A 22588-nucleotide genomic window follows, 5' to 3' on the forward strand; every position below is an offset into this window, starting at 1 on the left:
CTATATTTTATATTGAGAAAATTATATTGTCTCTCTCTCTCTTTTTTTTTTTTTACAATTACAATACTGAAACAGTGTTTCTATGCTTACATATGTCTCCATATGTGTGTGCGCCAGTGTATAAACCTAGGAGTGGACATCCTGGATCATAAGGTAAATGCATCTTCAGCTTTGCAAAATGCTTATAAATTTTTGTCCAAAGTGGTTATTCTAAGTTATATTCCTCCAGCTGTGTCTGGAAGAGCATAGAGGTGTATTTTTCTCTCTCCAATGTTTTATGATCATGAAATCTCAATTGGAAGAAGAATTGATGCTTTTGAATTGTGGTGTTGGAGAAGACTCTTGAGAGTCCCTTGGACTGCAAGGAGATCAAATAAATCAATCCGAAAGGATATCAGTCCTGAATATTCATTGGAAGGACTGATGCTGAAGTTGAAGCTCCAGTACTTTGGCCACCTGTTACGAAGAACTGACTCACTGGAAAGACTCTGATGCTGGGAAAGATTGAAGGCAGGAGGAGAAGGGGACGACAGAGGATGAGATGGTTGGATGGCATTGCCGACTCCGGAGATAATGAAGGACAGGGAAACCTGGCGTGCTGCAGTCCATGGGTTCACAAATAGTCAACACAACTTAGCAACTGAACAACTACCATTTAGTGTTGACAGGAGTATCACCTAATCACTTCTGTGGTATTCTTCCCCCAAATCCATAACCCCACCCTGACCATGAGAAAACCCTAGACACAAATTGAAGAACATTCTACAAAATACCTCAGGAGTGCTCTTCAAATGTGTTGTGGTTGTGGGAAACAGGGAAGGATTTGAGAAATTGTCACCGATCAGAGGAGACTAAGGAGACAAGGTGAATAAATGCAATATGTGTCCTGGAACAGGAGGAAGACTTTACTATAAAGGCTGCAAATTTGAATGAAGTCTGTAGTTTCATTAATTGTATTACACCAATTTCAAGTTCATAGTTTTAATAAATATGCCCCGGTTACTATGTAAAATGTCAACCTTAAGGGAAACTGAGTGAAGGAACACTCGGTACTGTCTTTGCCACTTTCAGCTAAGTCTAAAGTCATTTCAAAACGAAAGGTTTTACAAATTCAGTGAAGGATGTAGAATAAATATCTATGTTTGTATGCCTCGTGTGACTGGGGAAAATGTCAAAAAATGAAGTTTTAGTATTAATTCTACAACAAAACTTCCATTTATTCCATGTAGACCTGGTACAGTTTGTGAGCTGTGGTTTTTTCTTTTTTGTTTTTCAAGTTGCTAATTTATTTGCAGTTCCTATATGTCTTATTGAAGTATTTCATTGCTGTATACTGAAGAAATAGAGGTCTCTTGAGGGTTCATGCTTCTTTGTTTTTAACTTTTATTTTCAAAATTTCTATGTGCTAAGCATTGTACTTCTAAGATATACAATAGTGTTTTTTACCATGAGAGATGCAAAAGATGGTGTCAATTGCTTTTCTGCTGTAAAGATTTATGATATACTTTCAGTAATAAAACCTCATACCAGTAGACAAACTCTAAATCTTACATATTTACAGATCTTGTTAGTTTGTCAGTTTGCTTTCAAAGCACATGGGTCATTCATACTTACGGTTTCATACCTGGTGTTGATATTTGTAAAGCACCAACCCATAAGCCCGCATACTCACATCTGTGCTGCCTGTGTGGCGTGAGCTCATTTTCCTCCTTTGTAACTCAGATGTCTTTTCATACTGTTCACGGGGTTCTCATAAAGAAAGCTGAGTGCCAAAGAATTGATGCTTTTGAACTGTGGTGTTGGGGAAGACGCTTGAGAGTCCCTTGGACTGCAAGGAGATCAAATAAGTCAGTCCTAAAGGATATCAGTCCTGGATATTCTTTGGAAGGACTGATGCTGAAGCTGAAGCTGCGATACTTTGGCCATCTGATGCGAAGAACTAACTCCTTAGAAAAGACCCTGATGCTGGGAAAGATTGAAGGCAGGAGGAGAAGGGGACGACAGAGGATGAGATGGTTGGATGGCATCACCAACTCAATGGATATGAGTTTGAGCAAGCTCCGGGAGTTGGTGATAGACCGGGATGCCTGGTGTGCTGCAATTCATGGTGTCTCAAAGAGTCGGACATGACTGACTGACTGAACTGAACTGAGACTAGATGTCTTCAGAATTTTGGTTTTGAAATAGAATATGCAGTTAAAGAATATAATCTGTTAAATTGTTACTCATAATTAGTCTTCAGACACTGTTGTGCCATTTTAAGGGTAAAGTCTGTATCCTTAAAATCGTTTTAGCCATTGATTCTTAAGTATAAATGAAAGGAGTAAGATGACTGTAGGCTCATGAAATTGTTCCAGTTAGAAAGCACACAGTATTTAACCTGGACTATAGTTATTTAAGTATTTTTGGTTTTGTTCATTTATATATTAAGTTTTATATAGTATTAAAATATATAGATTTTAAAAAAATATTTTACAAATTTATTTTTGAATGGTACCTGCGATTTTAATCATTTAACACAATCTGTGTTCATAAACATTTGAAAACATGAGGATTTTGTGGGTTTTTTTGTTTTGCTTTAAAATGTTTAACATTTCTCATTTGGCACTACACTGTTTTGTTTTATTTTTTTCTTTCTTGTTTGATAATATTGGAACTCACCTTTTAGACCTCTGTTGGCTCCCTAATCCTTAAAATACAAGTCCGTGGTCCTTGCCTGAGCCTGTGAGCCTTGCCACAGCTGTCCCTGGGTGGCCTCTTCAGCTGCATCCTCTCATTCTGCTGTTCCAGCCTCCCCCTTCTCACATGGCATAGTCTCCCGTAGATGTTGCCCGCACCCATGGTTCTGTCTGCTCTCCACTTATCACTCCTCGCCTGGACCCATGACAGACAGCAGCCCCTGGCCTGATGTGAGCTGGCTGAAGACCTACCGTTCTTTATTCCACACCACTTGTTAAGTCCATCACAGAATTTCTGCTTTGTCGTAGAACTTAAACCTGCTTAGCTGTTTCTCTCTCTCCATTGAGACTCCATGAAAGAAGGACGCTTAAGTGTTCAAGATCACCTATGCAGGCCAATTTAATTGTAAAATGTCATCCACATGAAAAAAATGGTCTACCTTTTCCCCTACTTCCTCCCACCTACCCATCCCACACGTCCATATACAAACCTTAGAAAGGGCTTGCCTGCCTAAGGCTGTGCCTAAGACAGTACACATATCCTTCCTCAAATTATTTAGTACTCTCACTTTATTATATAGCTTTAGTTTCACCAGTAGTCTTCCATTTGTATTAAGTATATTCTTTAAGAGGCCATTGTTCTTAAAATAACAAAGGGCTAGCAGTTATTCCCATGTGAATCTTTTTTAGTGTTTTCAGCACTGTTTGGGGCTTTGACTTGAGGTCAGGAAGGGTCCTGGCTGTTTTGGACAGTGAAATTAGTTAAAAAACATTTTGACTGGTAGGAACAATGGGCTAGAGCTAACAAGATGTTGTAGGCTCCTCATGAAAGAAAATGCACGTAGTATCTCTGCTATAGACAATTGTGGTTATAGTTGTTACCCCTGAAAATCATCACATCATGATCTTGAGCATCCAATCATCCGGATCATCACCTGAAAGGGTAGTCCCAGGATTATAACCACAAAGGGCAATGCTATTTACAGATGAAAATAACTCCCAAATTCCATACAACTAAAAGATAAATATAAAATAAATTTTCTTACCAAGTTATTTTTAAGTTCAAGACTGTCTATACTGTGTTTGCACAATATGATAAACACTATTTGTTGGGTCTATTTGTCGTTATTCCTACTCTACATAATCTCTGCTATTAATAGCAGAAGAGCAGAGACTCTCCCTGGGCAGACTTCAAAAACTGAGAATAATTTAGGGTCCCCTTGAGGCCTGTGCAGTGGAAAAAATTCCCTTACATGATGCATATTTCATACTTATATTGTTTACCGCTTCTAAATTTAGAGTGGCAATTTGATATCAGGGGTTTTAGCTGAAGGAACTTTGTGGATGGCTTTTATTTTAGGTGCAAAGTTTTTAAAAATCAAAGGAAATATAATCATTATAAAATTTTTTGCTTAATGATAGCATGCTTAATTCCAAATCCTGTTTCTGTAAGGTATCAGTTCAGCTAATTATCCTGTAAATATCCCTTTAGAATGAGAGTTACCTGTAAAGGAATCTTTGCTTGAGAGAGGATGCAAATGAATCAGGTGAAAGTCATTTCCCCAAAAAGTGGTTATTGGCTACCTCTCTTAAAATGAATTCTGACTCATTAATTTTCCTTGTGTTATCCCTGGCTTTGGATATGAGTTTTTCATTTGTTGAGCTTGTGACTGTTTTTAAATCAGGATCAAACATTTTTTTCCAGTTGACATCATACATATCAAGGCTAAGAATTGTATATACCATGGACTAGAGGAGCCTGGCAGGCTACAGTCCATGGGATTACAAGAGTCGGACATGCCTTAGCAACTAAACCACCATCAAATATAATGAAAAGATAAATATTTGTTATTTGGATATGTTTAAGTAGAAAGTAAGATACATATTTTTATAACTTTGTAAGAAGATGCTTTGCAGGTCTAAAAATTAGTGCTTGGTAGGATTTTATTTGTGGATTCTTTCTGGGCCTTTCCATTTTTAATTCCTTTATACTGGAAGTCTGAGCTTTTAACTCATTTGCTGTCTAGACAAATGAAAGCAGCAGGGACTTTGGTGGGTGTCTTGTACGTAGGTTTGTGCTGAAAAGAAGCCTACAAATATCATGGAAATTAAACAGTCACTGTGAGGTTGTTCTTTTTGTGTATATATGTCAGTCAAATTATTGGCTCAATTCTAATATCAACCTCAAGGTGTATTTGTATGACCAAATACAAATGTCCAAAATGATAGTTCTGAAATAAGGTTGGAGGGTATGAATCGATTTTACAGGGTGTTTCCAAGGAGCTAAGCGTCTAATGAGCCTGGATGCTTGGCCTCCAGGATGGTAATTGGAAACAGAGGGCCAAGAATTCATTGCTAAATTTTAATAGCAATCTCAGTCGTTTTCAGTAGAGCATTTTTGGTAAATATTTAGAAATGTTTGCATGTGCTGGCTTACTTTGTATGGTGTTTGCAGCTGTATTTTACTGCAGAACTTATAAATTCAGTGACACTCATCAGTGACTGGTCAAATCCTCCTCTCTTCAGCATTGCCCTTAAGAAAGTTAGGGTCTAGTTGGAGAGAGAGAAAGAAAAACTATATGCCAGGATTTCATACTCAATATTCTAAAAAGGAGAAGAGACACTATTTCTGCTTTTGAAGATAACTGACTTTTGTAAAGACCATTGAGCTGGCATTTTAACCTGTGCTTCAAACCCTTGGGAAGTCACAGTGAGAAATCATTAACTGTATCCTATTAAAACCCTTAAACAGGAGACCTGAACTTGTCTCATTGATTGAAATATCTTCTCTGTTTCTAATTCAGTGTTTATCCTCATGCTCTCTTGGGGCTCTTCTGAGCAAGAGATGCCCAGTTCATGTGAGGCTTAGCAGTTTTCTACCAATGGCTGATATAATACTGTCAACTAATTGTATTGAGAATCATAGCTGAGAGTATTTTAGAGTTGATCTGCTTTTTTTAAAAAAACCCACTTATTTAATTAAACAAGGGAGTAAAATTTTCTGACTTATTCCCAATTCAAGACAGTAAGACATCACCAGCATTGACTGAATTTATCCTTTAGCAAACTGACTTACTAGATAAACTGAATACCATCAAAACCAAAGATGTCTCTAGTTGTAGTGAAGTCATGATATATGAATGTAAAATATTCTTAGGAAAGATCATGTACAATTTGTATTTATATTTATACTTAATGTATACCTATTTTATATATTCGTAGATTTCTAAAAATTCCTCCTGTGCTCCTTCCTGGCACCTTGTTCTATACATTCCGCCGTCACTGCCCTGCCCCACCCTGGCCCATCTGGTTGAATCAGAACGTATCTTTGCTGTATGTTAATTCATCAGTGTTTCTCTTGTCGGAGTCTGATAGGATTGTTACTGCTCTCAGGTGGCATTTCATTCTAAGCACAGTGAAATCTCTTGTACTTGTCACTTAGGTTAGAATGAAAAGTTTACATGGGCTGAAGGTGGAAGGATGATGGTTATAGACGGGCAAGTCTTTGCGGGGAACTTTGATTTAAATTAAATTTTAAAGTGAAACAAGCTTTTCCCCAAAAAAAGCATTGATTTTCTAAATATAAACTAACCATTGATGGTAGGGACTGTATTATTTGGGGTGTGGTAGAAAGTATTCCATATTCTGAGTGATGTCAGATATTGAAAACCCAACTTGATAGCAAGACTTCACCAAATCAGATTGTCATTGCAAAATACTGAATTTACTATGCATGAGCCCATGAAGCCATTGCCTTACCCGTCAATAAAGAGGGAGGATGTAAGGAATGCTGTGGGGCAGGGGGATCTCCAGCCCCTTAAAAGAGTCCTCCCTGCAATTACCTTACCTGCCAGTTTTCCAGCAAGATAAATGGAAGCACTGTAGCTTGAAGGTGCCTTGGTTAGAATGAGATGCAGTAAGGTCTCTCTGTTCTTTACAGGCATCATAGATCTGATGGTACTTATAAAAGAAGAATAGAGTTGGTGCCCTGCTGACTAAATTGTCCTCTAGAGGGGTATTCGTTACAGAGCTTCTTTGTTAACTAGGCTGAATGTTTAAACCACTGTTGAACTTCTTTTATTAACGTGTTTTAAGATAGCTATACATATGGATACCCTAAGTATCTGCAGGGCGGGAATATTTCCCTGTAATTTACATATAAAAGTTACGTGTGTGTATAACAGTAATATAGAAATTATATCTTTTTATTACTCTTCTGTTACACTGAGGTGTAGTCAGCACTGAAATTCTGATGACTTGTGAACACTAAGAAAGCCACCGTTTCTATATTTTTCTCTTGATATTTCTTTGATCAGCTTGTTGAATAACAGAAATGTTTTTCATGCCTTTGCAGCTTGAATGAAGCTCTCTTAACACCCATCCATGTCACTTTTTCAACCATAACAGAATTTTAAGGGAGAACAGGGAAGGAATTTATAGGTCGTGCAGAGAATTTTAAAATTTTCCAAGTAACAGTTTGTTTTTTATGAAAAAAGATTTGCATAAAATTATTTAACTTCAAATAATGATTTTTTAATTGAATCTATGTCATCTTTTCTGTTGAATTTCATATTGTAGTATATTAGAAAATAATGATTTTATATCTAGTTACCTATCAGTTTTTTTTTTCTTTAAAGAAATCATGAAAGGCATATTTCCTCCCAACTGATTGTTACATGATGGACCCTTGTTTATGAATAATGCACGTTTGTTAGGTAATAGGTATCTGTACACAGAGCCTGCCACCCGTTCTTAAGTGGGGGCTCTGTGAGTGAGTCTCATACCATTAAAGAGGAGAATTCTATCTGGCACCCAATCAGTGTTTTCCAGACAGATATGAATGGGGAGTTGGTCCCTTTTCTTGGTGAAGCCTATATGACTCCTTATACACTTAGGTCCCTATGCATTTCAGCTGAGACCTGTCTGTCATCCTCCTGTTTCCCCATGGAAGAGGCAAAGGCATGAGAGGCCAGCCTAGATACTGCAGGTCAGCACCCTTTTCTGTAAGGGCCAGATAGTAAATATTATAGGCTTTGAGGGCCATAGTCTCAATGCAGGTCTGCATTGTGGCCCCAAAGCAGCCATAGACAGCACTTCAGAGGAGTGGCTGTGACTATAAGATGTCCCAGTACGATATTATGGGACCCTGAAATTTGACTTTAAAATATTTTTCATGTATCACAAAGTAATACTCTTCTAATTTTTTTTTTTCTGTCATTTAAAAATGTGTGGCTTATGGGTGGTGCCGGAATAGGTAGGATTTACTTTTAGTCCTCACATAGCTTGTCATGCCCTGCTTTGTGGAGCCCACAGGTGTGCCCCTTTGCACTTTTGTGAACTGGTTATATCAGGTTAGGAAGGGAATACGTTGGGGATAGGTACTTAAAGAATTATTCAGGACCCAGCTATCTTCCACACCCGGAGAGGCCAGCATTCAGCCTGGGGCAGGAGGAATGGGTGGAATCCTGTCCTGTGGACCCTGTCAGCCTGCAGCTCACACCTCTGCATGAGTGTACTTAAGTTTTGTTTGGAGGGACTCAGATAATTGCCTTAATTGCTAAGTGTGAATACTTCATAATTGCTGGGAGAAATATCAGTAACCTCAGATATGCGGATGACACCACCCTTATGGCAGAAAGTGAAGAAGAACTAAAGAATCTCTTGATGAAAGTGAAAGAGGAGAGTGAAAAAGTTGGCTTAAAGCTCAACATTCAGAAAACAAAGATCATGGCATCCGGTCCCATCACTTCATGGCAAAATGAGAAACAGTGATGGAGAAACAATGGAAACAGTGACAGACTTTTATTTTTGGGGGGTCCAAAATTACTGCAGATGGTGACTGCAGCCATGAAATTAAAAGATGCTCCTTGGAAGAAAAGTTATGACCAACCTAGACAGCATATTAAAAAGCAGAGACATTACTTTGCCAACAAAGGTCCGTCTAGTCGAGGCTGTGGTTTTTTCCAGTAGTCATGTATGTATGTGAGAGTTGGGCTCAGAAAGCTGAGCGCCGAAGAATTGATGCTTTTGAACTGTGGTGTTGGAGAAGACTCTTGAGAGTCCCTTGGACTGTAAGGAGATCCAACCAGTTCATCCTAAAGGACATCAGTCCTGAATGTTCATTGGAAGGGCTGATGTTGAAGCTGAAACTCCAATACATTGACCACTGATGAGAAGAGCTGACTCATTTGAAAAGACCCTGATGCTGGGAAAGATTGAAGACAAGAGGAGAAGGGGATGACAGAGGATGAGATTGTTGGATGGCATCACCAACTCAACATGAGTTTGAGTAAACTCCAGGAGTTGGTGATGGACAGGGAGGCCTGGTGTGCTGCAGTCCGTGGGGTTGCAAGGAGTCGGACACGGCTGAGTGACTGAACTGAACTGAACTAAATACCTTCTACATTGTACTTAGTATCTTACTTGCATAATATTCTTCCTCTGTTTCTACCTGGCTTCACAAAAAGTTCTGAAAGTCTGAACTGAACTGTTGTTGAACCCAGTCAACAAGTTGAATATAATGTTTTATCAGCTGAATGTATGCAAAACCATGCATCTCATGTGCCCTAAGTAGAGACATTTATATTAATATATTTTTTTCTCTGAATTCTGAAAACATGATTCAGTTTGTCCCATTTTATTATGGAGCTTTGATGAGGCTTTTTCTAGAGGTGATATTTTTAATCCCTTGCTACTGTTAGGTTTCTTACTCATACGCTCAGTTATGTGACATTGAAGATTACTGTGTTATACTTAGATGTTATTCTTCTTAGCATAAGAAATTTTTGTTTTTCTATAATATTCATCTTTTTGTGAGGTTCTCATCTCATCAGTTATTCTTTAGAATGTTTTTAATCAGTGGCAATTTTGCTGTTAAAAAGAGAGAAGTTAATTGTATAACAGATGGTTAATAGATAAACTTTCCAGGAGCCCTGGATCCTCATCCTGAGTTTTTGTTGTGACATTTTGGGGTACCCTGAAGAGCTCTAACCAACTCTGCTTTAGTGGCCCCCTTTGTACTTGCTGGTCTGCATTCATTCTTCAGATGCTAAGCATCTTCCTCCATCAGTTTCCAGAGCCTTAGTTTTAGCAGTCCCAGTAGTAAGCAGTGAGGTAAGATTAAACAATAAAATTGCGTGAGTGGAAGATGTCAATTAGGGTTGAATCTGCTTTACAGACAGTACCATAACCTAGTATTTCTGATCCCATTCTGCAGTGTTTAGTCCTAAGTTATCAAGACAAATATCTTTTATCTTTCCTCTCAGCCTTTAGGGCTCATTCAGCACCTAGTTCCAGGTCTCATCTGGGTTTGCAGAGTCAGTGATGTGCGAGCCTCGCCATTGCCACAGGCCTGCACTGGTGTACAGAGCTCCTGTTGGTGGGAACCCCATTTGGGACCTTTGTGCCCAGCCATGAGGAAGACTGGAGTAAAGGTTCTGTCCTCTCACTCTGATAAGGGCTCAAAAGATAGTTTTCTTATTTCTTTTCTCTCATCCTCCTGTCATAATCTTTGGCAGGTGCTGTCTGTTCTCAGTGGTGTAACTGGTAACAGTAACCTTGACTCTCTGACCTTTGGTTTCTATGTCTGTCAAATGGGAATTTTAATATCTGCCTTAGAAGGTATTATGGTAAATTATAGGACCTTAAAGATTGTTTGTTTAGCTTAAAACTGTTATAAAAGGTAAGTTATTGGAGAAGGAAATGGCGTCCCACTGCAGTATTCTTGCCTGGGAAATCCCATGGACAGAGGAGCATGGCAGGCTACAGTCCATGCGGTTGCAAAAGAGTCGGACACGACTTGGCAACTAAACAACAACAAATACAAACATACACTATACCAATACTCAGTGTTCACTGCTAGGCCAAGTAATATGCTCTGGTTGCACTTCCTCCTGGTATGGTACCTCTTGTTTTTCTAGAGTTAATAAACAAATGACTGTTTCAAAAAAAGATAGTAAGTTATAACGTTAGGACTCATTTCTGCCAACATAACTTCAAAGGGATTTATTTTCATCATATCAGGTAAAAATACACATCACTCTTCTATTTAAAAGAGAACTTTTGAATTACCTAAAGTATAAGAATTTCTCCCCAACAAAGTTTGGTTACAGTTTGGATTGCTATTACATTAGAAGATCATATTTTGAAATTCAGACAGTCCTCCAGTATTAATCTTTAAGTAAGAAGATCCAAAGGCTTAGTTTTTAGTTTACTGAAGTGATCATGTATGAATCAGGCATTCCATTCAGATGCTACATCACCCCCTAGCGTGCTTTTCCTGTGAGTCTTTGGCGGGTTTGTTGGACTGGGTGCTGACAGCTTAAAGGAAAGCTGTAGGACAGTTTAATGAAAGAGGTACAAATTTATTCACTTTTTAGCGATAGACTAGATCCTATGGATTTATCTTATAAAAGACCTCATTAAAATCTTCTAATAACAAGTGGTCATGCTCTGAATTTGGGATATTCTCTAGAAAAACTCTGAAAGGTTAGGGTCAAATAGTGTTTTGAATAGGTACTGGTCCAAATATGTGTTACTCCATCAATGCCTGCTATTTCTTTCCTTCTTAGGACCTGTCTGGCTCCATTGATGACCTCCCCACGGGAACGGAAGCAACTTTGAGCTCAGCAGTCAGTGCCTCCGGGTCCACGAGCAGCCAAGGAGATCAGAGCAACCCAGCTCAGTCGCCTTTCTCTCCGCATGCATCTCCCCATCTCTCCAGCATCCCTGGGGGCCCATCACCTTCTCCTGTCGGCTCTCCTGTAGGAAGCAACCAGTCACGATCTGGCCCAATTTCTCCTGCAAGTATTCCAGGTATTCATTTCTTAATAATTACTGTTTTACTCTGTAATAAATACAGACCTAGTTTCCATCAATAAAAACATACATACCATTATTATTATTTTTTTACTGTTTAAAAACCTAATGATGGGACCATCATTAGGAGTTAGGAGTATAACTGTGAATCATCACCAAAGCATACAAGCATGCTAGTTCCTAAGTATACTCTACTAATGAATATAAACACTGAATTAGTAAAATCACCAGTTACTTTTCAGTTTGCACATTTACCTTAACTTAAATCAAAAAATTATTTATTCTCTTAGCCTATGTTTCTTAGTGATTTTGTTGAATAAGATCCTCTGTTGATAAGTGCCACTAAGGTGAGATAACTGTGGAAGTTATTTTCTACAATATTTTTAATGTTCATGCTTATCACTGTCTTAATTTGCCAGCATACCTTCACGGCCTTGTTATTTATACAAACTCTTACCTTTTAGTTTTGATAAAGAAGTTCATGTTCCGATTAACCTCTTGCATTAGCTCTTTCTGTACTCGCACTCTTGTATCTTTTGCTTCCTTTATCATATACTTGTGCTTATTTGTTTATTTATTTGTCAGTTGCCCTCATCCTATTCCAGCTTTCTTTCTTATATCAACCATCTTTCATTCAAACCCACCAAGCAACCAGCTTTCCTCTATCCATCAAATAGATGTAATTTTTTTCTGTGTAACTTTTGCTAGCATGATGCAAGTGGCTGCCAGAAAATACTTTTTAACTCATCTGTCAGAATTACTATTGAATTGCTGATAAATTTTCTGATAGTTTATTCTATTATCTTAAAAACATGGATCATGGATAGTAATTTTACACCATCTTATTATTTTTCTCTTTTTAATATTTTAAATAAATGTTTTATATATGTATATGAACATATGAAAAATGCTAATTATGAAACAACTATCAAATGAGTACTCATGGCTCACCGTCCAATTTAAGAGCTGGTGTTGTTTTTACCTGTGTGTTCAGCTTCTGTCTTCAGCTCTGTACCTCTCCTCTGCCTCAGATATCCTATGAATGTATTTTAAGTCATTCTTTCTGGATTATTTTGGGTTCTCAAAGAGCATAAACGAAGTATATATTGTTAGTTTTATTTAATTCTGCATTTTATAGAAATGTATTATATTAAAAATCACTATATAATTTATCCGCTAGGTTGAGAGACTTCAGCCTATAAGGGTTGCTAATAATAACTGCAGTAGAACACATATAAACGAGGAAGATTTCTGGGCAAATCATAAAGTATAGTCACATATGTAATACTATATGTAGTTCTTTTCCACTTAGCTTTTTTGACTAAATGTTAAGTTCCCAAGATCCATATTTTGAATTACATATAATTTTATATTTTATTGATGACATCTTAACATTAATTTTCTTTTTAAAATATTGTCTTGTCTGTATAATGGTTGTTTTAATAATAAAACTTGGATTTACCTGCTTTTAGTGTTTTTAAAGCTATGAGTACCCTGGATTCCAGAATTCCTTAGACAATTGTTGGTATTGAGATGGTTTTTGAGGTCTTACCAACCTAAACATTGGCAAGTTATATGTAAAGTACTATATTTGTCAATGAACTGACCCCATTTTTCTGAATTGCATCAAAAAGACTTTTCTTAATAACTTAAATGAAAACTTTTCTGAGATATAAAAATATTTTAGTTTTTCATTTAAAATCCCTAATATGTGTAGTTCACAATCTGATGGTTTTCATACATATATTTAGAATTCTAGATGGGGATTTTGAAAGTTTTGTTTCACTGTTTGGATTTTGATGCTGTATGGAACACACACAACCCAACAAAAGAGCTCAATTTGGAGGGCATGGTATTACATGATATAGTGGAGGTAGATACAGTTGGTCTCAGAATCTGGTACTCAGTTAGTTGTGTTTTGCATAGGATAAAGTTGTTCAGTGAATTCTGATTCTGATGACCTATTATTTATTGTTCAGTTGCTAAGTCGTGTCTGACTTTTTGCAACCCCATGGACTGCAGCATGCTAGGCTTCCCTGTCCTCCACTATCTCCAGGAGTTTGCTCAAATTCATATCCATTGAGTCGGTGATGCCATCCAACCACCTCATCCTCTGCCGCCCTCTTCTCCTTTTGCCTTATGAGGCCTGTCCTTCACAGGACCTTCAGGGGAGGAGCTAAATGTGATTTTTCTCTGTTAACTTCGAAAGTGGGTTTTCAGTAGAAAACTTTCAGCTTTCTTGGAAACTTATGTTTAAGGCTATTTGTTTTGTAGCTTGTGCCAGAAATTCTAACTGCCCAGGGCCAGGGCCTTCATTTCATTTCATCATAGTGCAGCCTGTATTACTCTACATGCTGCTTGATAAAACTGTTCAGCAAAATTTAGTACAGGGATGAAATTACAGAGCAGAAGTTCCACTTGTTTTCAGAGGCATGATATGCAGGTAAATCGGGAATTATCTTTGCTGAGTGTGAAGCTGTATAGTAATAGAATCATGTAAAACATGGAAAATAGAACATTTCTTTAATATTAGTGTCACTCTAAGAGGAATCAGTTCAGTTCAGCTCAGCCGCTCAGTTGTGTCCAACTCTTTGCAACCCCGTAAATCTCAGCACACCAGGCCTTCACCACCAACTCCCAGAGTTTACCCAAACATATGTCCATCGAATCAGTGATGCCATCCAGCCATCTCATCCTCTGTCATCCCCTTCTCCTCCTGCCCCCAATCCCTCCCGCATCAGGGTCTTTTCCAGTGAGTCAACTCTTCACATGCGGTGGCCAAAGTATTGGAGTTTCAGCTTCAACATCAGTCCTTCCAATGAACACCCAGGACTGATCTCCTTTAGGATGGACTGGTTGGAGCTCCTTGCAGTCCAAGGGACTCTCAAGAGTCTTCTCCAACACCACACTTTAAAAGCATCAATTCTTCAGCACTCAGCTTTCTTCACAGTCCAACTCTCACATCCATACATGACCACTGGAAAAAACCATTGCCTTCAGTAGATGGACCTTTGTTGGCAAAGTAATGTCTCTGCTTTTTAATATGCTATCTAGGTTGGTCATAACTTTCCTTCCAGGGAGTAAGCGTCTTTTAATTTCATGGCTGCAGTCACCATTGCAGTGACTTTGGAGCCCCAAAAAATCAAGTCTGACACTGTTTCCACTGTTTCCCCATCTATTTCCCATGAAGTGATGGGACCAGATGCCATGATCTTCGTTTTCTGAATGTTGAGCTTAAAGCCAACTTTTTCACTCTCCTCTTTCACTTTCATCAGGAGGCTCTTTAGTTCCTCTTCACTTTCTGCCATAAGGGTGGTGTCATCTGCACTTCTGAGGTTATTAATATTTTCCCCGGCAATCTTGATTCCAGCTTGTGTTTCTTCCAGCCCAGCGTTTCTCATGATGTACTCTGCATAGAAGTTAAATAAGTAGGGTGACAATATACAGCCTTGACGTACTCCTTTTCCTATCTGGAACCAGTCTGTTGTTCCATGTCCAGTTCTAACTGTTGCTATCCTGACCTGCATATAGGTTTCTCAAGAGGCAGATCAGGTGGTCTGGTATCCCCATCTCTTGAAGAATTTTCCACAGTTTATTGTGATCCACACAGTCAAAGCCTTTGGAATAGTCAATAAAGCAGAAATAGATATTTTTCTGGAACTTTCTTGGTTTTTCGATGATCCAATAGATGTTGGCAATTTGATCTCTGTTTCCTCTGCCTTTTCTAAAACCAGCTTGAACATCTGGAAGTTCACAGTTCACTTATTGCTGAAGCCTGGCTTGGAGAATTTTTAGCATTACTTTCCTAGCATGGGAGATGAGTGCAATTGTGCGGTAGTTTGAGCATTCTTTGGCGTTGCCTTTCTTTGGGATCGGAATGAAAACTGACCTTTTCCAGTCCTGTGGCCACTGCTGAGTTTTTCAAATTTGCTGGCATATTGAGTGCATCACTTTCACAGCATCATCTTTCAGGATTTGAAATAGCCCAACTGGAATTCCGTGACCTCCACTAGCTTTGTTCGTAGTGATGCTTTCTAAGGCCCACTTGACTTCACATTCCAGGATGTCTGGCTCTAGGTGAGTGATCATACCATCGTGATTATCTGGGTCATGAAGATCTTTTTTGTACAGTTCTTCTGTGTATTCTTGCCACCTCTTAATATCTTCTGCTTCTTCTATTAGGTCCATACCATTTCTGTCCTTTATTGAGCCCATCTTTGCATGAAATGTTCCCTTGGTATCTCTGATTTTCTTGAAGAGATCTCTAGTCTTTCCCATTCTGTTGTTTTCCTCTTTCTTTGCATTGATCACTGAGGAAGGCTTTCTTGTCTCTCCTTGCTATTCTTTGGAACTCTGCATTCAAATGGGAATATCTTTCCTTTTCTCCTTTGCTTTTCACTTCTCTTCTTTTCACAGCTATTTGTAAGGCCTCCTCAGAAAGCCATTTTGCTTTTTTGCATTTCTTTTCCATGGGGATGGTCTTATCCCTGTCTCCTGTACAATGTTACAAACCTCCATCCGTAGTTCATAAGGCTCTCTGTCTATCAGATCTAGTCCCTTAAATCTATTTCTCGTTTCCACTGTATAATCGTAAGGGATTTTATTTAGGTCATACCTGAATGGTCTAGTGGTTTTCCCCACTTTCTTCAATTTAAGTCTGAATTTGGCAATAAGGAGTTCATGATCTGAGCCATAGTCAGCTCCCGGTCTTGTTTTTGCTGACTGTGTAGAGCTTCTCCATCTTTGGCTGCAAAGAATATAATCAATCTGATTTTGGTGTTGACCATCTGGTGATGTCCATGTGTAGAGTCTTCTCTTGTGTTGTTGGAAGAGGGTGTTTGCTATGACCAGTGCGTTCTCTTGGAAAAACTCTATTAGCCTTTGCCCTGCTTCATTCTGTACTCCAAGGCCAAATTTGCCTGTTACTCCAGGTGTTTTGTGACTTCTTACTTTTGCATTCCAGTCCCCTGTAATGAAAAGGACATCTCTTTTGGATGTTAGTTCTAAAAGGTCTTTTAGATCTTCATAGAACCATTCAACTTCAGCTTCTTCAGCGTTACTGGTCGGGGCATAGGCTTGGATTACCGTGATATTGAATGTTTGCCTTGCAAGCGAACAGAGATCATTCTGTCATTTTTGAGATTGCATCCAAGTACTGCATTTTGGACTCTTTTGTTGACTATGATGGCTACTCGCATTTCTTCTAAGGGATTCCTGCCCACAAGAGTAGATATAACGGTCATCTGAGTTAAATTCACCTCTTCCAGTCCATTTTAGTTGGCTGATTCCTAGAATGTCAACGTTCACTCTTGCCATCTCCTGTTTGACCACTTCCAATTTGCTTTGATTCATGGACCTAACATTCCAAGTTCCTATGCAATATTGCTCTTTATAGCATCGGACCTTGCTTCTATCACCAGTCACATCTACAACTGGGTATTGTTTTTGCTTTGGCTCCATCCCTTCATTCTTTCTGGAGTTATTTCTCTACTGATCTCCAGTAGCATATTGGGCACCTACCAACCTGGGGAGTTCCTCTTTCAGTATCCTATCATTTTGCCTTCTCATACTGTTCATGGGGTTCTCAAGGCAAGCGTACTGAAGTGGTTTGCCATTCCCTTCTCCAGTGGACCACATTCTGTCAGACCTCTCCACCAGGACCCGACCATCTTGGGTGGCCCCATACGGCATGGCTTAGTTTCACTGAGTTAGACACGACTGTGGTCCTGTGATCAGATTGGCTAGTTTTCTGTGATTATGGTTTCCGTGTGTCTGCCCTCTGATGCCCTCTCGCAACACCTACCGTCTTACTTGGGTTTCTCTTATCTTGGACGTGGGGTATCTCTTCACGGCTGCTCCAGCAAAGAGCTCCTTACCTTGGACGACGTCGCCCCTCCTGACCTTGAACGTGGAGTAGCTCCTGTCGGCCCTCCTGTGCCCATGCAGCCCCTGCTCCTTGGATGTGGGGTTGTTCCTCTCAGCTGCCGCCCCTGACCTCGGGCGTGGGGTAGCTCTTCTCGGCCTGCCCCTGACCTCGGACGTGGGGTAGCTCCTCTCCCTAAGAGGAATAACCACTTACAAAATCTGCTGAGCAGTTTTGGCGTCTATTTACCTTTTTCTCAGAGGGAATTGCAAGTAACATTTGAGCTGGAGAAACTTTCTTAATCACCTGATCCCGCCTCTTCGTTTTATTGCCACTTGGGAAGCTGCTCAGCCCCCTGTGCCTCAGTTTCTGTGTCTGTAAAGATGACAGCCACCTCTCACAGTGTCACTATAAAGACGAGCTGTGTTAATGTCCATAAAGCAGGCTTGCAGTCAGCGTTCAGTGCGTGTTCATTGTTGTTGTGATTACCGTTATTGTTGTTATTGAAAATGAGATGTCGAGACTTGTGCATGATCATTACTGTCCAGAGTAGCACAGGGGGTTTTGGCTACAAGTCTGAATCTTACACCAGTGGTTTTCTTGTACCATTCAGAGGACATGTATATAAAGTTCCCAGTGATGATTTGCTCAGTTTACTGAGATTATACAGTAGGACCACTAGAACTAGCCATGAAAGCGTAATGTATTTTCACAAAGTTGAATCCATTTTTCTCCTGACTTGAAAAAATACAGGAGGTAGGTCAGTGGTTGCTCTTCTGAGAGGCTGAGTCTGAGAAGGTTACGAGGAGACAGAAGACAAGCATTTTTTTAAAACCCTGCTTCACTCAGATCGTTGGCAAATCGATTTCTGTGTGATGTGATGGGCAGGCAGTCTAGCATAAAATTTACCAATAGATGCAGATTAGAATCCTGGGTTATTTCTCACACTTTTTGCATATGTTTAGACAATATCAGTCCCACCTTCTCCCTCTTCCTAGCCAGGGCTGCCACACTCACTTGAATAAGTTTCTCGCCAGACCAGGGATGTGGGCCAGAGGAGTAAGTGGCAGTGAAATACAGCAGCTATCCGAGGGAAAGGGTGCCCTTTTACAATTCACAGAGAGGAGCCACAGAGCTGTCAGCACTCTGGTCCTGGGCCTCGTGGTAGTCATCCTTGTGGCCCGAGTCCACATGTCACCTGTTTCTCTACTTTGTTCCTTAGCCATGTCCAGGCACATTCAAACATACATTTTAAAGATGTTCATCAAAAACTTTATGTGGTGTTCTTTTATGGGGATTTATTAAAAATCATGCCATATTTTATTGGAAAACAAAATGTGGTCTTCCCCTCCCTTTAACCTATATTCCCTTCTTTTAAAAATTTTTTAAAAATATACTTTTGTGAACTATATCATAAAAAATAAAACCACACTTTAGAGATGATTATCAGTTCAGGTCAGTCGCTCAGTCGTGTCTGACTCTTTGCAACCCCATGAATCGCAGCACGCCAGGCCTCCCTGTCCATCACCAACTCCTGGAGTTTACCCAAACTCATGTCCATCAAGTCGGTGATGCCATACAGCCATCTCATCCTTTGTCGTCCCGTTCTCCTGCCCCCAATCCCTCCCAGCATCAGGGTCTTTTCCAATGAGTCAACTCTCTGCATCAGGTGGCCAAAGTATTGGAGTTTCAGCTTCAGCATCAGTCCTTCCAATGAACACCCAGGACTGATCTATTTTAGAAATGATCATAAAGTAGATTATTTGGAGTTTGTATTTAACTAAATGCAGGCCTGCTTCCTTAGACAATAGATTCGCCCTTCAGAGCTGGCTTAGTAGTCTCACTCTTTTTCCCATCTCTAGCCCTGATGTTAAGTTTTGTTGGTCTGTACATTGGCTTCTAAGGCTTCTCAGGTGGCACTGGTAGTGAAGAATCCCACCTGCCAGTGCAGGAGACGCAGAGACATGGGTTCAATCCCTGGGTCAGAAAGATCCACTGGAGTAGGAAATTGCAGCCCACTCCAGTGTTCTTGCTTAGAAAATTCTATGGGCCGAGGAGCCTGGAGGGCTACAGTCCTTGGGGTCGCAAAGAGCCGGACACAACTGAGAGGCTAAGCGCACACAGACACGCTAGATTCTAAGATAATGTATAGTCTGTCTGCGTTTGCTTCTGAGTCCGAACCAATGAAGCAAAAATGTCTGACAGAGATTACATGGTTTCTTACCCTGGGCGTGATCCTCAGATTGCTTTTTGAAACCATCTGTTTGGAATTTCCCTGTATTTTTCTGTCTGTAGCCTTTTGCTTTCTTTTCTCCCTCACCCTTCCTCCCATTCCCAGCACTGACTGGTTTTCCCTGACTCCACTTCTCTCCCATTAACTCCTGCTGTATCTTGCTGCCTCCTCTCCATGTGTCACAGATTGGCTCTTTCAATCATTGTCTCTCCAGCAAGTCATTGTTAAAATGAACAGCTGTTGTGTAGCTGATAGCTGGGGTGAAGTAAAGCCACAATGTTATGGGAGAGTCTTCCTAGCGTGGCTCTCCCTGGGTTTGTTGAAGAAGAGCAGTCATTTTTCTCCATCTCTGCTCTGGTAAATGAAGTATCTGGTAAATAAGTATCACAGAGGTAGATAAACAAAAGCCCAGGAAAGCACCCCGAATGGCTGACTCTGTTTCTTGCCTGTTAAACCGTTTCTCCACCCACTGCAAATTCGCCCTCCTGTCATGCTGCCTCGCGAACATTGTGAGTGTCATGGGAACAAGTACTGTGATGCGCTGGCACAACATCGGCCCTGGCACATCCCTAACTCAGTGGGGCTTTTCCTTCCTGCATTCTTTTGAAAAGCAGGATGGAGATTTTCTGTGGTGAGTAGCCACATGGATTCTCTCCCTTTGTCTGTACATTTCTGAGCTCCAGCATCACAGCTGTCTGTGGTTAAGGGGAAGGATTCGGCCTGGTGGTCTAATCTAAACAAGCATTTGCAAACAGAAATGTGTATGTTACATGTTCCCCCAGTGCCATTGTACACTTTCTAGGTTTTTACTTAGTGTTTCATTTCCCATTCCTCTTCTGGTTGATGTTTTTATATTTAGAAACAGAAATCTCCCCATCTTTCTAATTGTTAGTATGTGTGTATGTACACATTTTAAATAAAGCAAATCTAATGTAGGGTGCAGTTGATTCTGAAATGTATGATAGTAAACATTTTGTTTTCCTTCTAATGATCCCATTGCATTGCTTCCTGGGTTACAGCCAGGAATCAAGTTATGTACCTTGATTTAAGGAGAATAAACTATTGGGTCTTGAATGTATTGTGTAGGTCTTAGACTGGGCCTAATTCGTCCTTACACATAGTGTATTGTGTAGGTCTTACACCAGGCCTAATTCATCCTAACACATAGTAGAAGCTGACGAAGCACAACATCAGAATGCGTTGCTGTTGCCAAAAGATTTAGTGGATGTTAATTTCACTTGTCTTGCCTCCAGAGCCAACCATTACAGTTTACTAACAAAGCAAAAATGTAAATAAGCCGAACTTTTTTATTTTTATTTTATCGGACAAAGGCTTTTGTCAGCTTTTTTCTCCATGTCCTGTAAGCAGCAACAGTGTTTAAATATTAAGAAGGGTGAACGTCAGTGGGGGACAGTGATAGGCAGGCAGATATTAACTGTTCATAGCCTGATAGACATTTTTGTCTATAGAAACTTGAAATGTTCCGACTGTTGAGGACAGGTCATTGGTTTTATTATTAAAGATCTAAGGATAAAAACTAAATTCCTAAACAGATTTCCTGCCCCCTCCCCACTTTTTTTGTTGTTTGTTTAAGCATTTGTTGCAAATCCAGTTTTAGATAGAGTTAATCACTTTCTTCTGACAGCAGAGGGCTGTTGGCGATAATAGACTAGGACCAAAGATAGAAAAGTAGGTATTCTCATTAATGTCATGATGAAGAGACATTTGTTTCAAACCATTCTTTTTCTGGCATAGTATTAGGTGTTTGTTATGAGAAGACCAATCAAAGTCAACATTTTCCTAGCTGTCATAGACAGAAACAAAATAAAATTTCATCAAATATGAATGTGAAACTCCCTCCCTTTAAGTTGTATGTGCTTTGCTCTTTGCTGTGTCTCACCTCCCACCTGGTCCTTCCCCAGATTGACTACTGGCCGGAAGAGAGCATGAGGCCGTGGGTCAGGGTATCCTCAGTGCTGAGAGGCTGTAAAGGAGGAAGGACGGCAAGGGGAGAGTCGTCTTTCATCAGTCTCTCAAGCTTGCTCTGATCTTTTTCCATTCCTTGCGCACCACCCCACCCCTTACCCCCCCGCCCGGGTTCCTCCTCTGCCACCAGCTGGAGCCTTTCCCTTCTGAGCTGCTCCCCGGGTGGAGCTGCTCTGTCCCTCTTTCCTTGCAGAGACTCATACCTACCAAATAAGTGGCTGTCCTTTGAAAAGGATCACAGGTTTTAAGAGCCTGCAGAAATGGCTTTGCCAGAGATCGCCCTTCCGCTCTCATAAAGCACCAGTTACTTTATGGTTAAGCCTGATTCTTTGAAGCTTTATCATGTCAGTTCCCGGATGGTAAGCGATGCATCCAGTGTACCAGCTAACAATAATGAATTTGTGCCCCTCAGGAAAATCTCAGACGCTGAAAGAATGAATTCCGAAGAAGGTGGCACATAGTAGATTAAATATGGAAGATAACTGTTTGGGCAGCGTTAAGGTATATTTAGAGTTCTTCTGTGTACGTATTCACCCGCTCTACCCTCTGCTTCAAAAATAAGAGCTAAGTAGATTTCTATAGGAGCTGATATAGTTGCAGATACAAACAAGAAGATATTCTGGACAAAAAAAATTAATTTTCTTGCTTAATTTGACATTCAGACAACCAGATTCTGGAAGGATGCTATAATGGGAAAGAGAAAAATGAATTGCAGTTAGGACTTAGTCATAGGCTGGAGTGAACAGGAAGGATTTTAGTGAGAGGAAATGATAGTTCCTGGTCTAATTTGTCAAGATTAGTACCTATGAAATGAACACCGGAGGATGCAAATCAGTGTCTCTCTTTTTTAATCCATTCCCCTTGGATTTTTAGAACTCTTAGGGCTCAAGCCCAACCCATTCTAAATAAGTAATTTTTCTACTTTTTAATTTATCCTTGTTTAATAAAACTCAGGGTAAAGTTATGAGTTAATTTCTATAAGTGCTTCTAAACCAGTTTCCTTTCATGATA

At 39.8% G+C, this 22588-nt stretch overlaps 1 protein-coding gene across 1 annotated transcript in view; it reads left to right on the forward strand.

The window, feature by feature from the left end:
* Positions 1-22588, forward strand: part of ARID1B (AT-rich interaction domain 1B) — a 416979-nt gene that overhangs the window by 280969 nt on the left and 113422 nt on the right. Inside the window, exons 9-10 of the mRNA XM_061130238.1 lie at positions 76-153; positions 11249-11492. Coding sequence (XP_060986221.1) covers positions 76-153; positions 11249-11492 — 322 coding nt within the window. The remainder of the gene's footprint in view (positions 1-75; positions 154-11248; positions 11493-22588) is intronic.

Source organism: Dama dama, chromosome 26, assembly GCF_033118175.1.
Source record: "Dama dama isolate Ldn47 chromosome 26, ASM3311817v1, whole genome shotgun sequence".
Taxonomy (NCBI): Eukaryota; Metazoa; Chordata; class Mammalia; order Artiodactyla; family Cervidae; genus Dama; species Dama dama.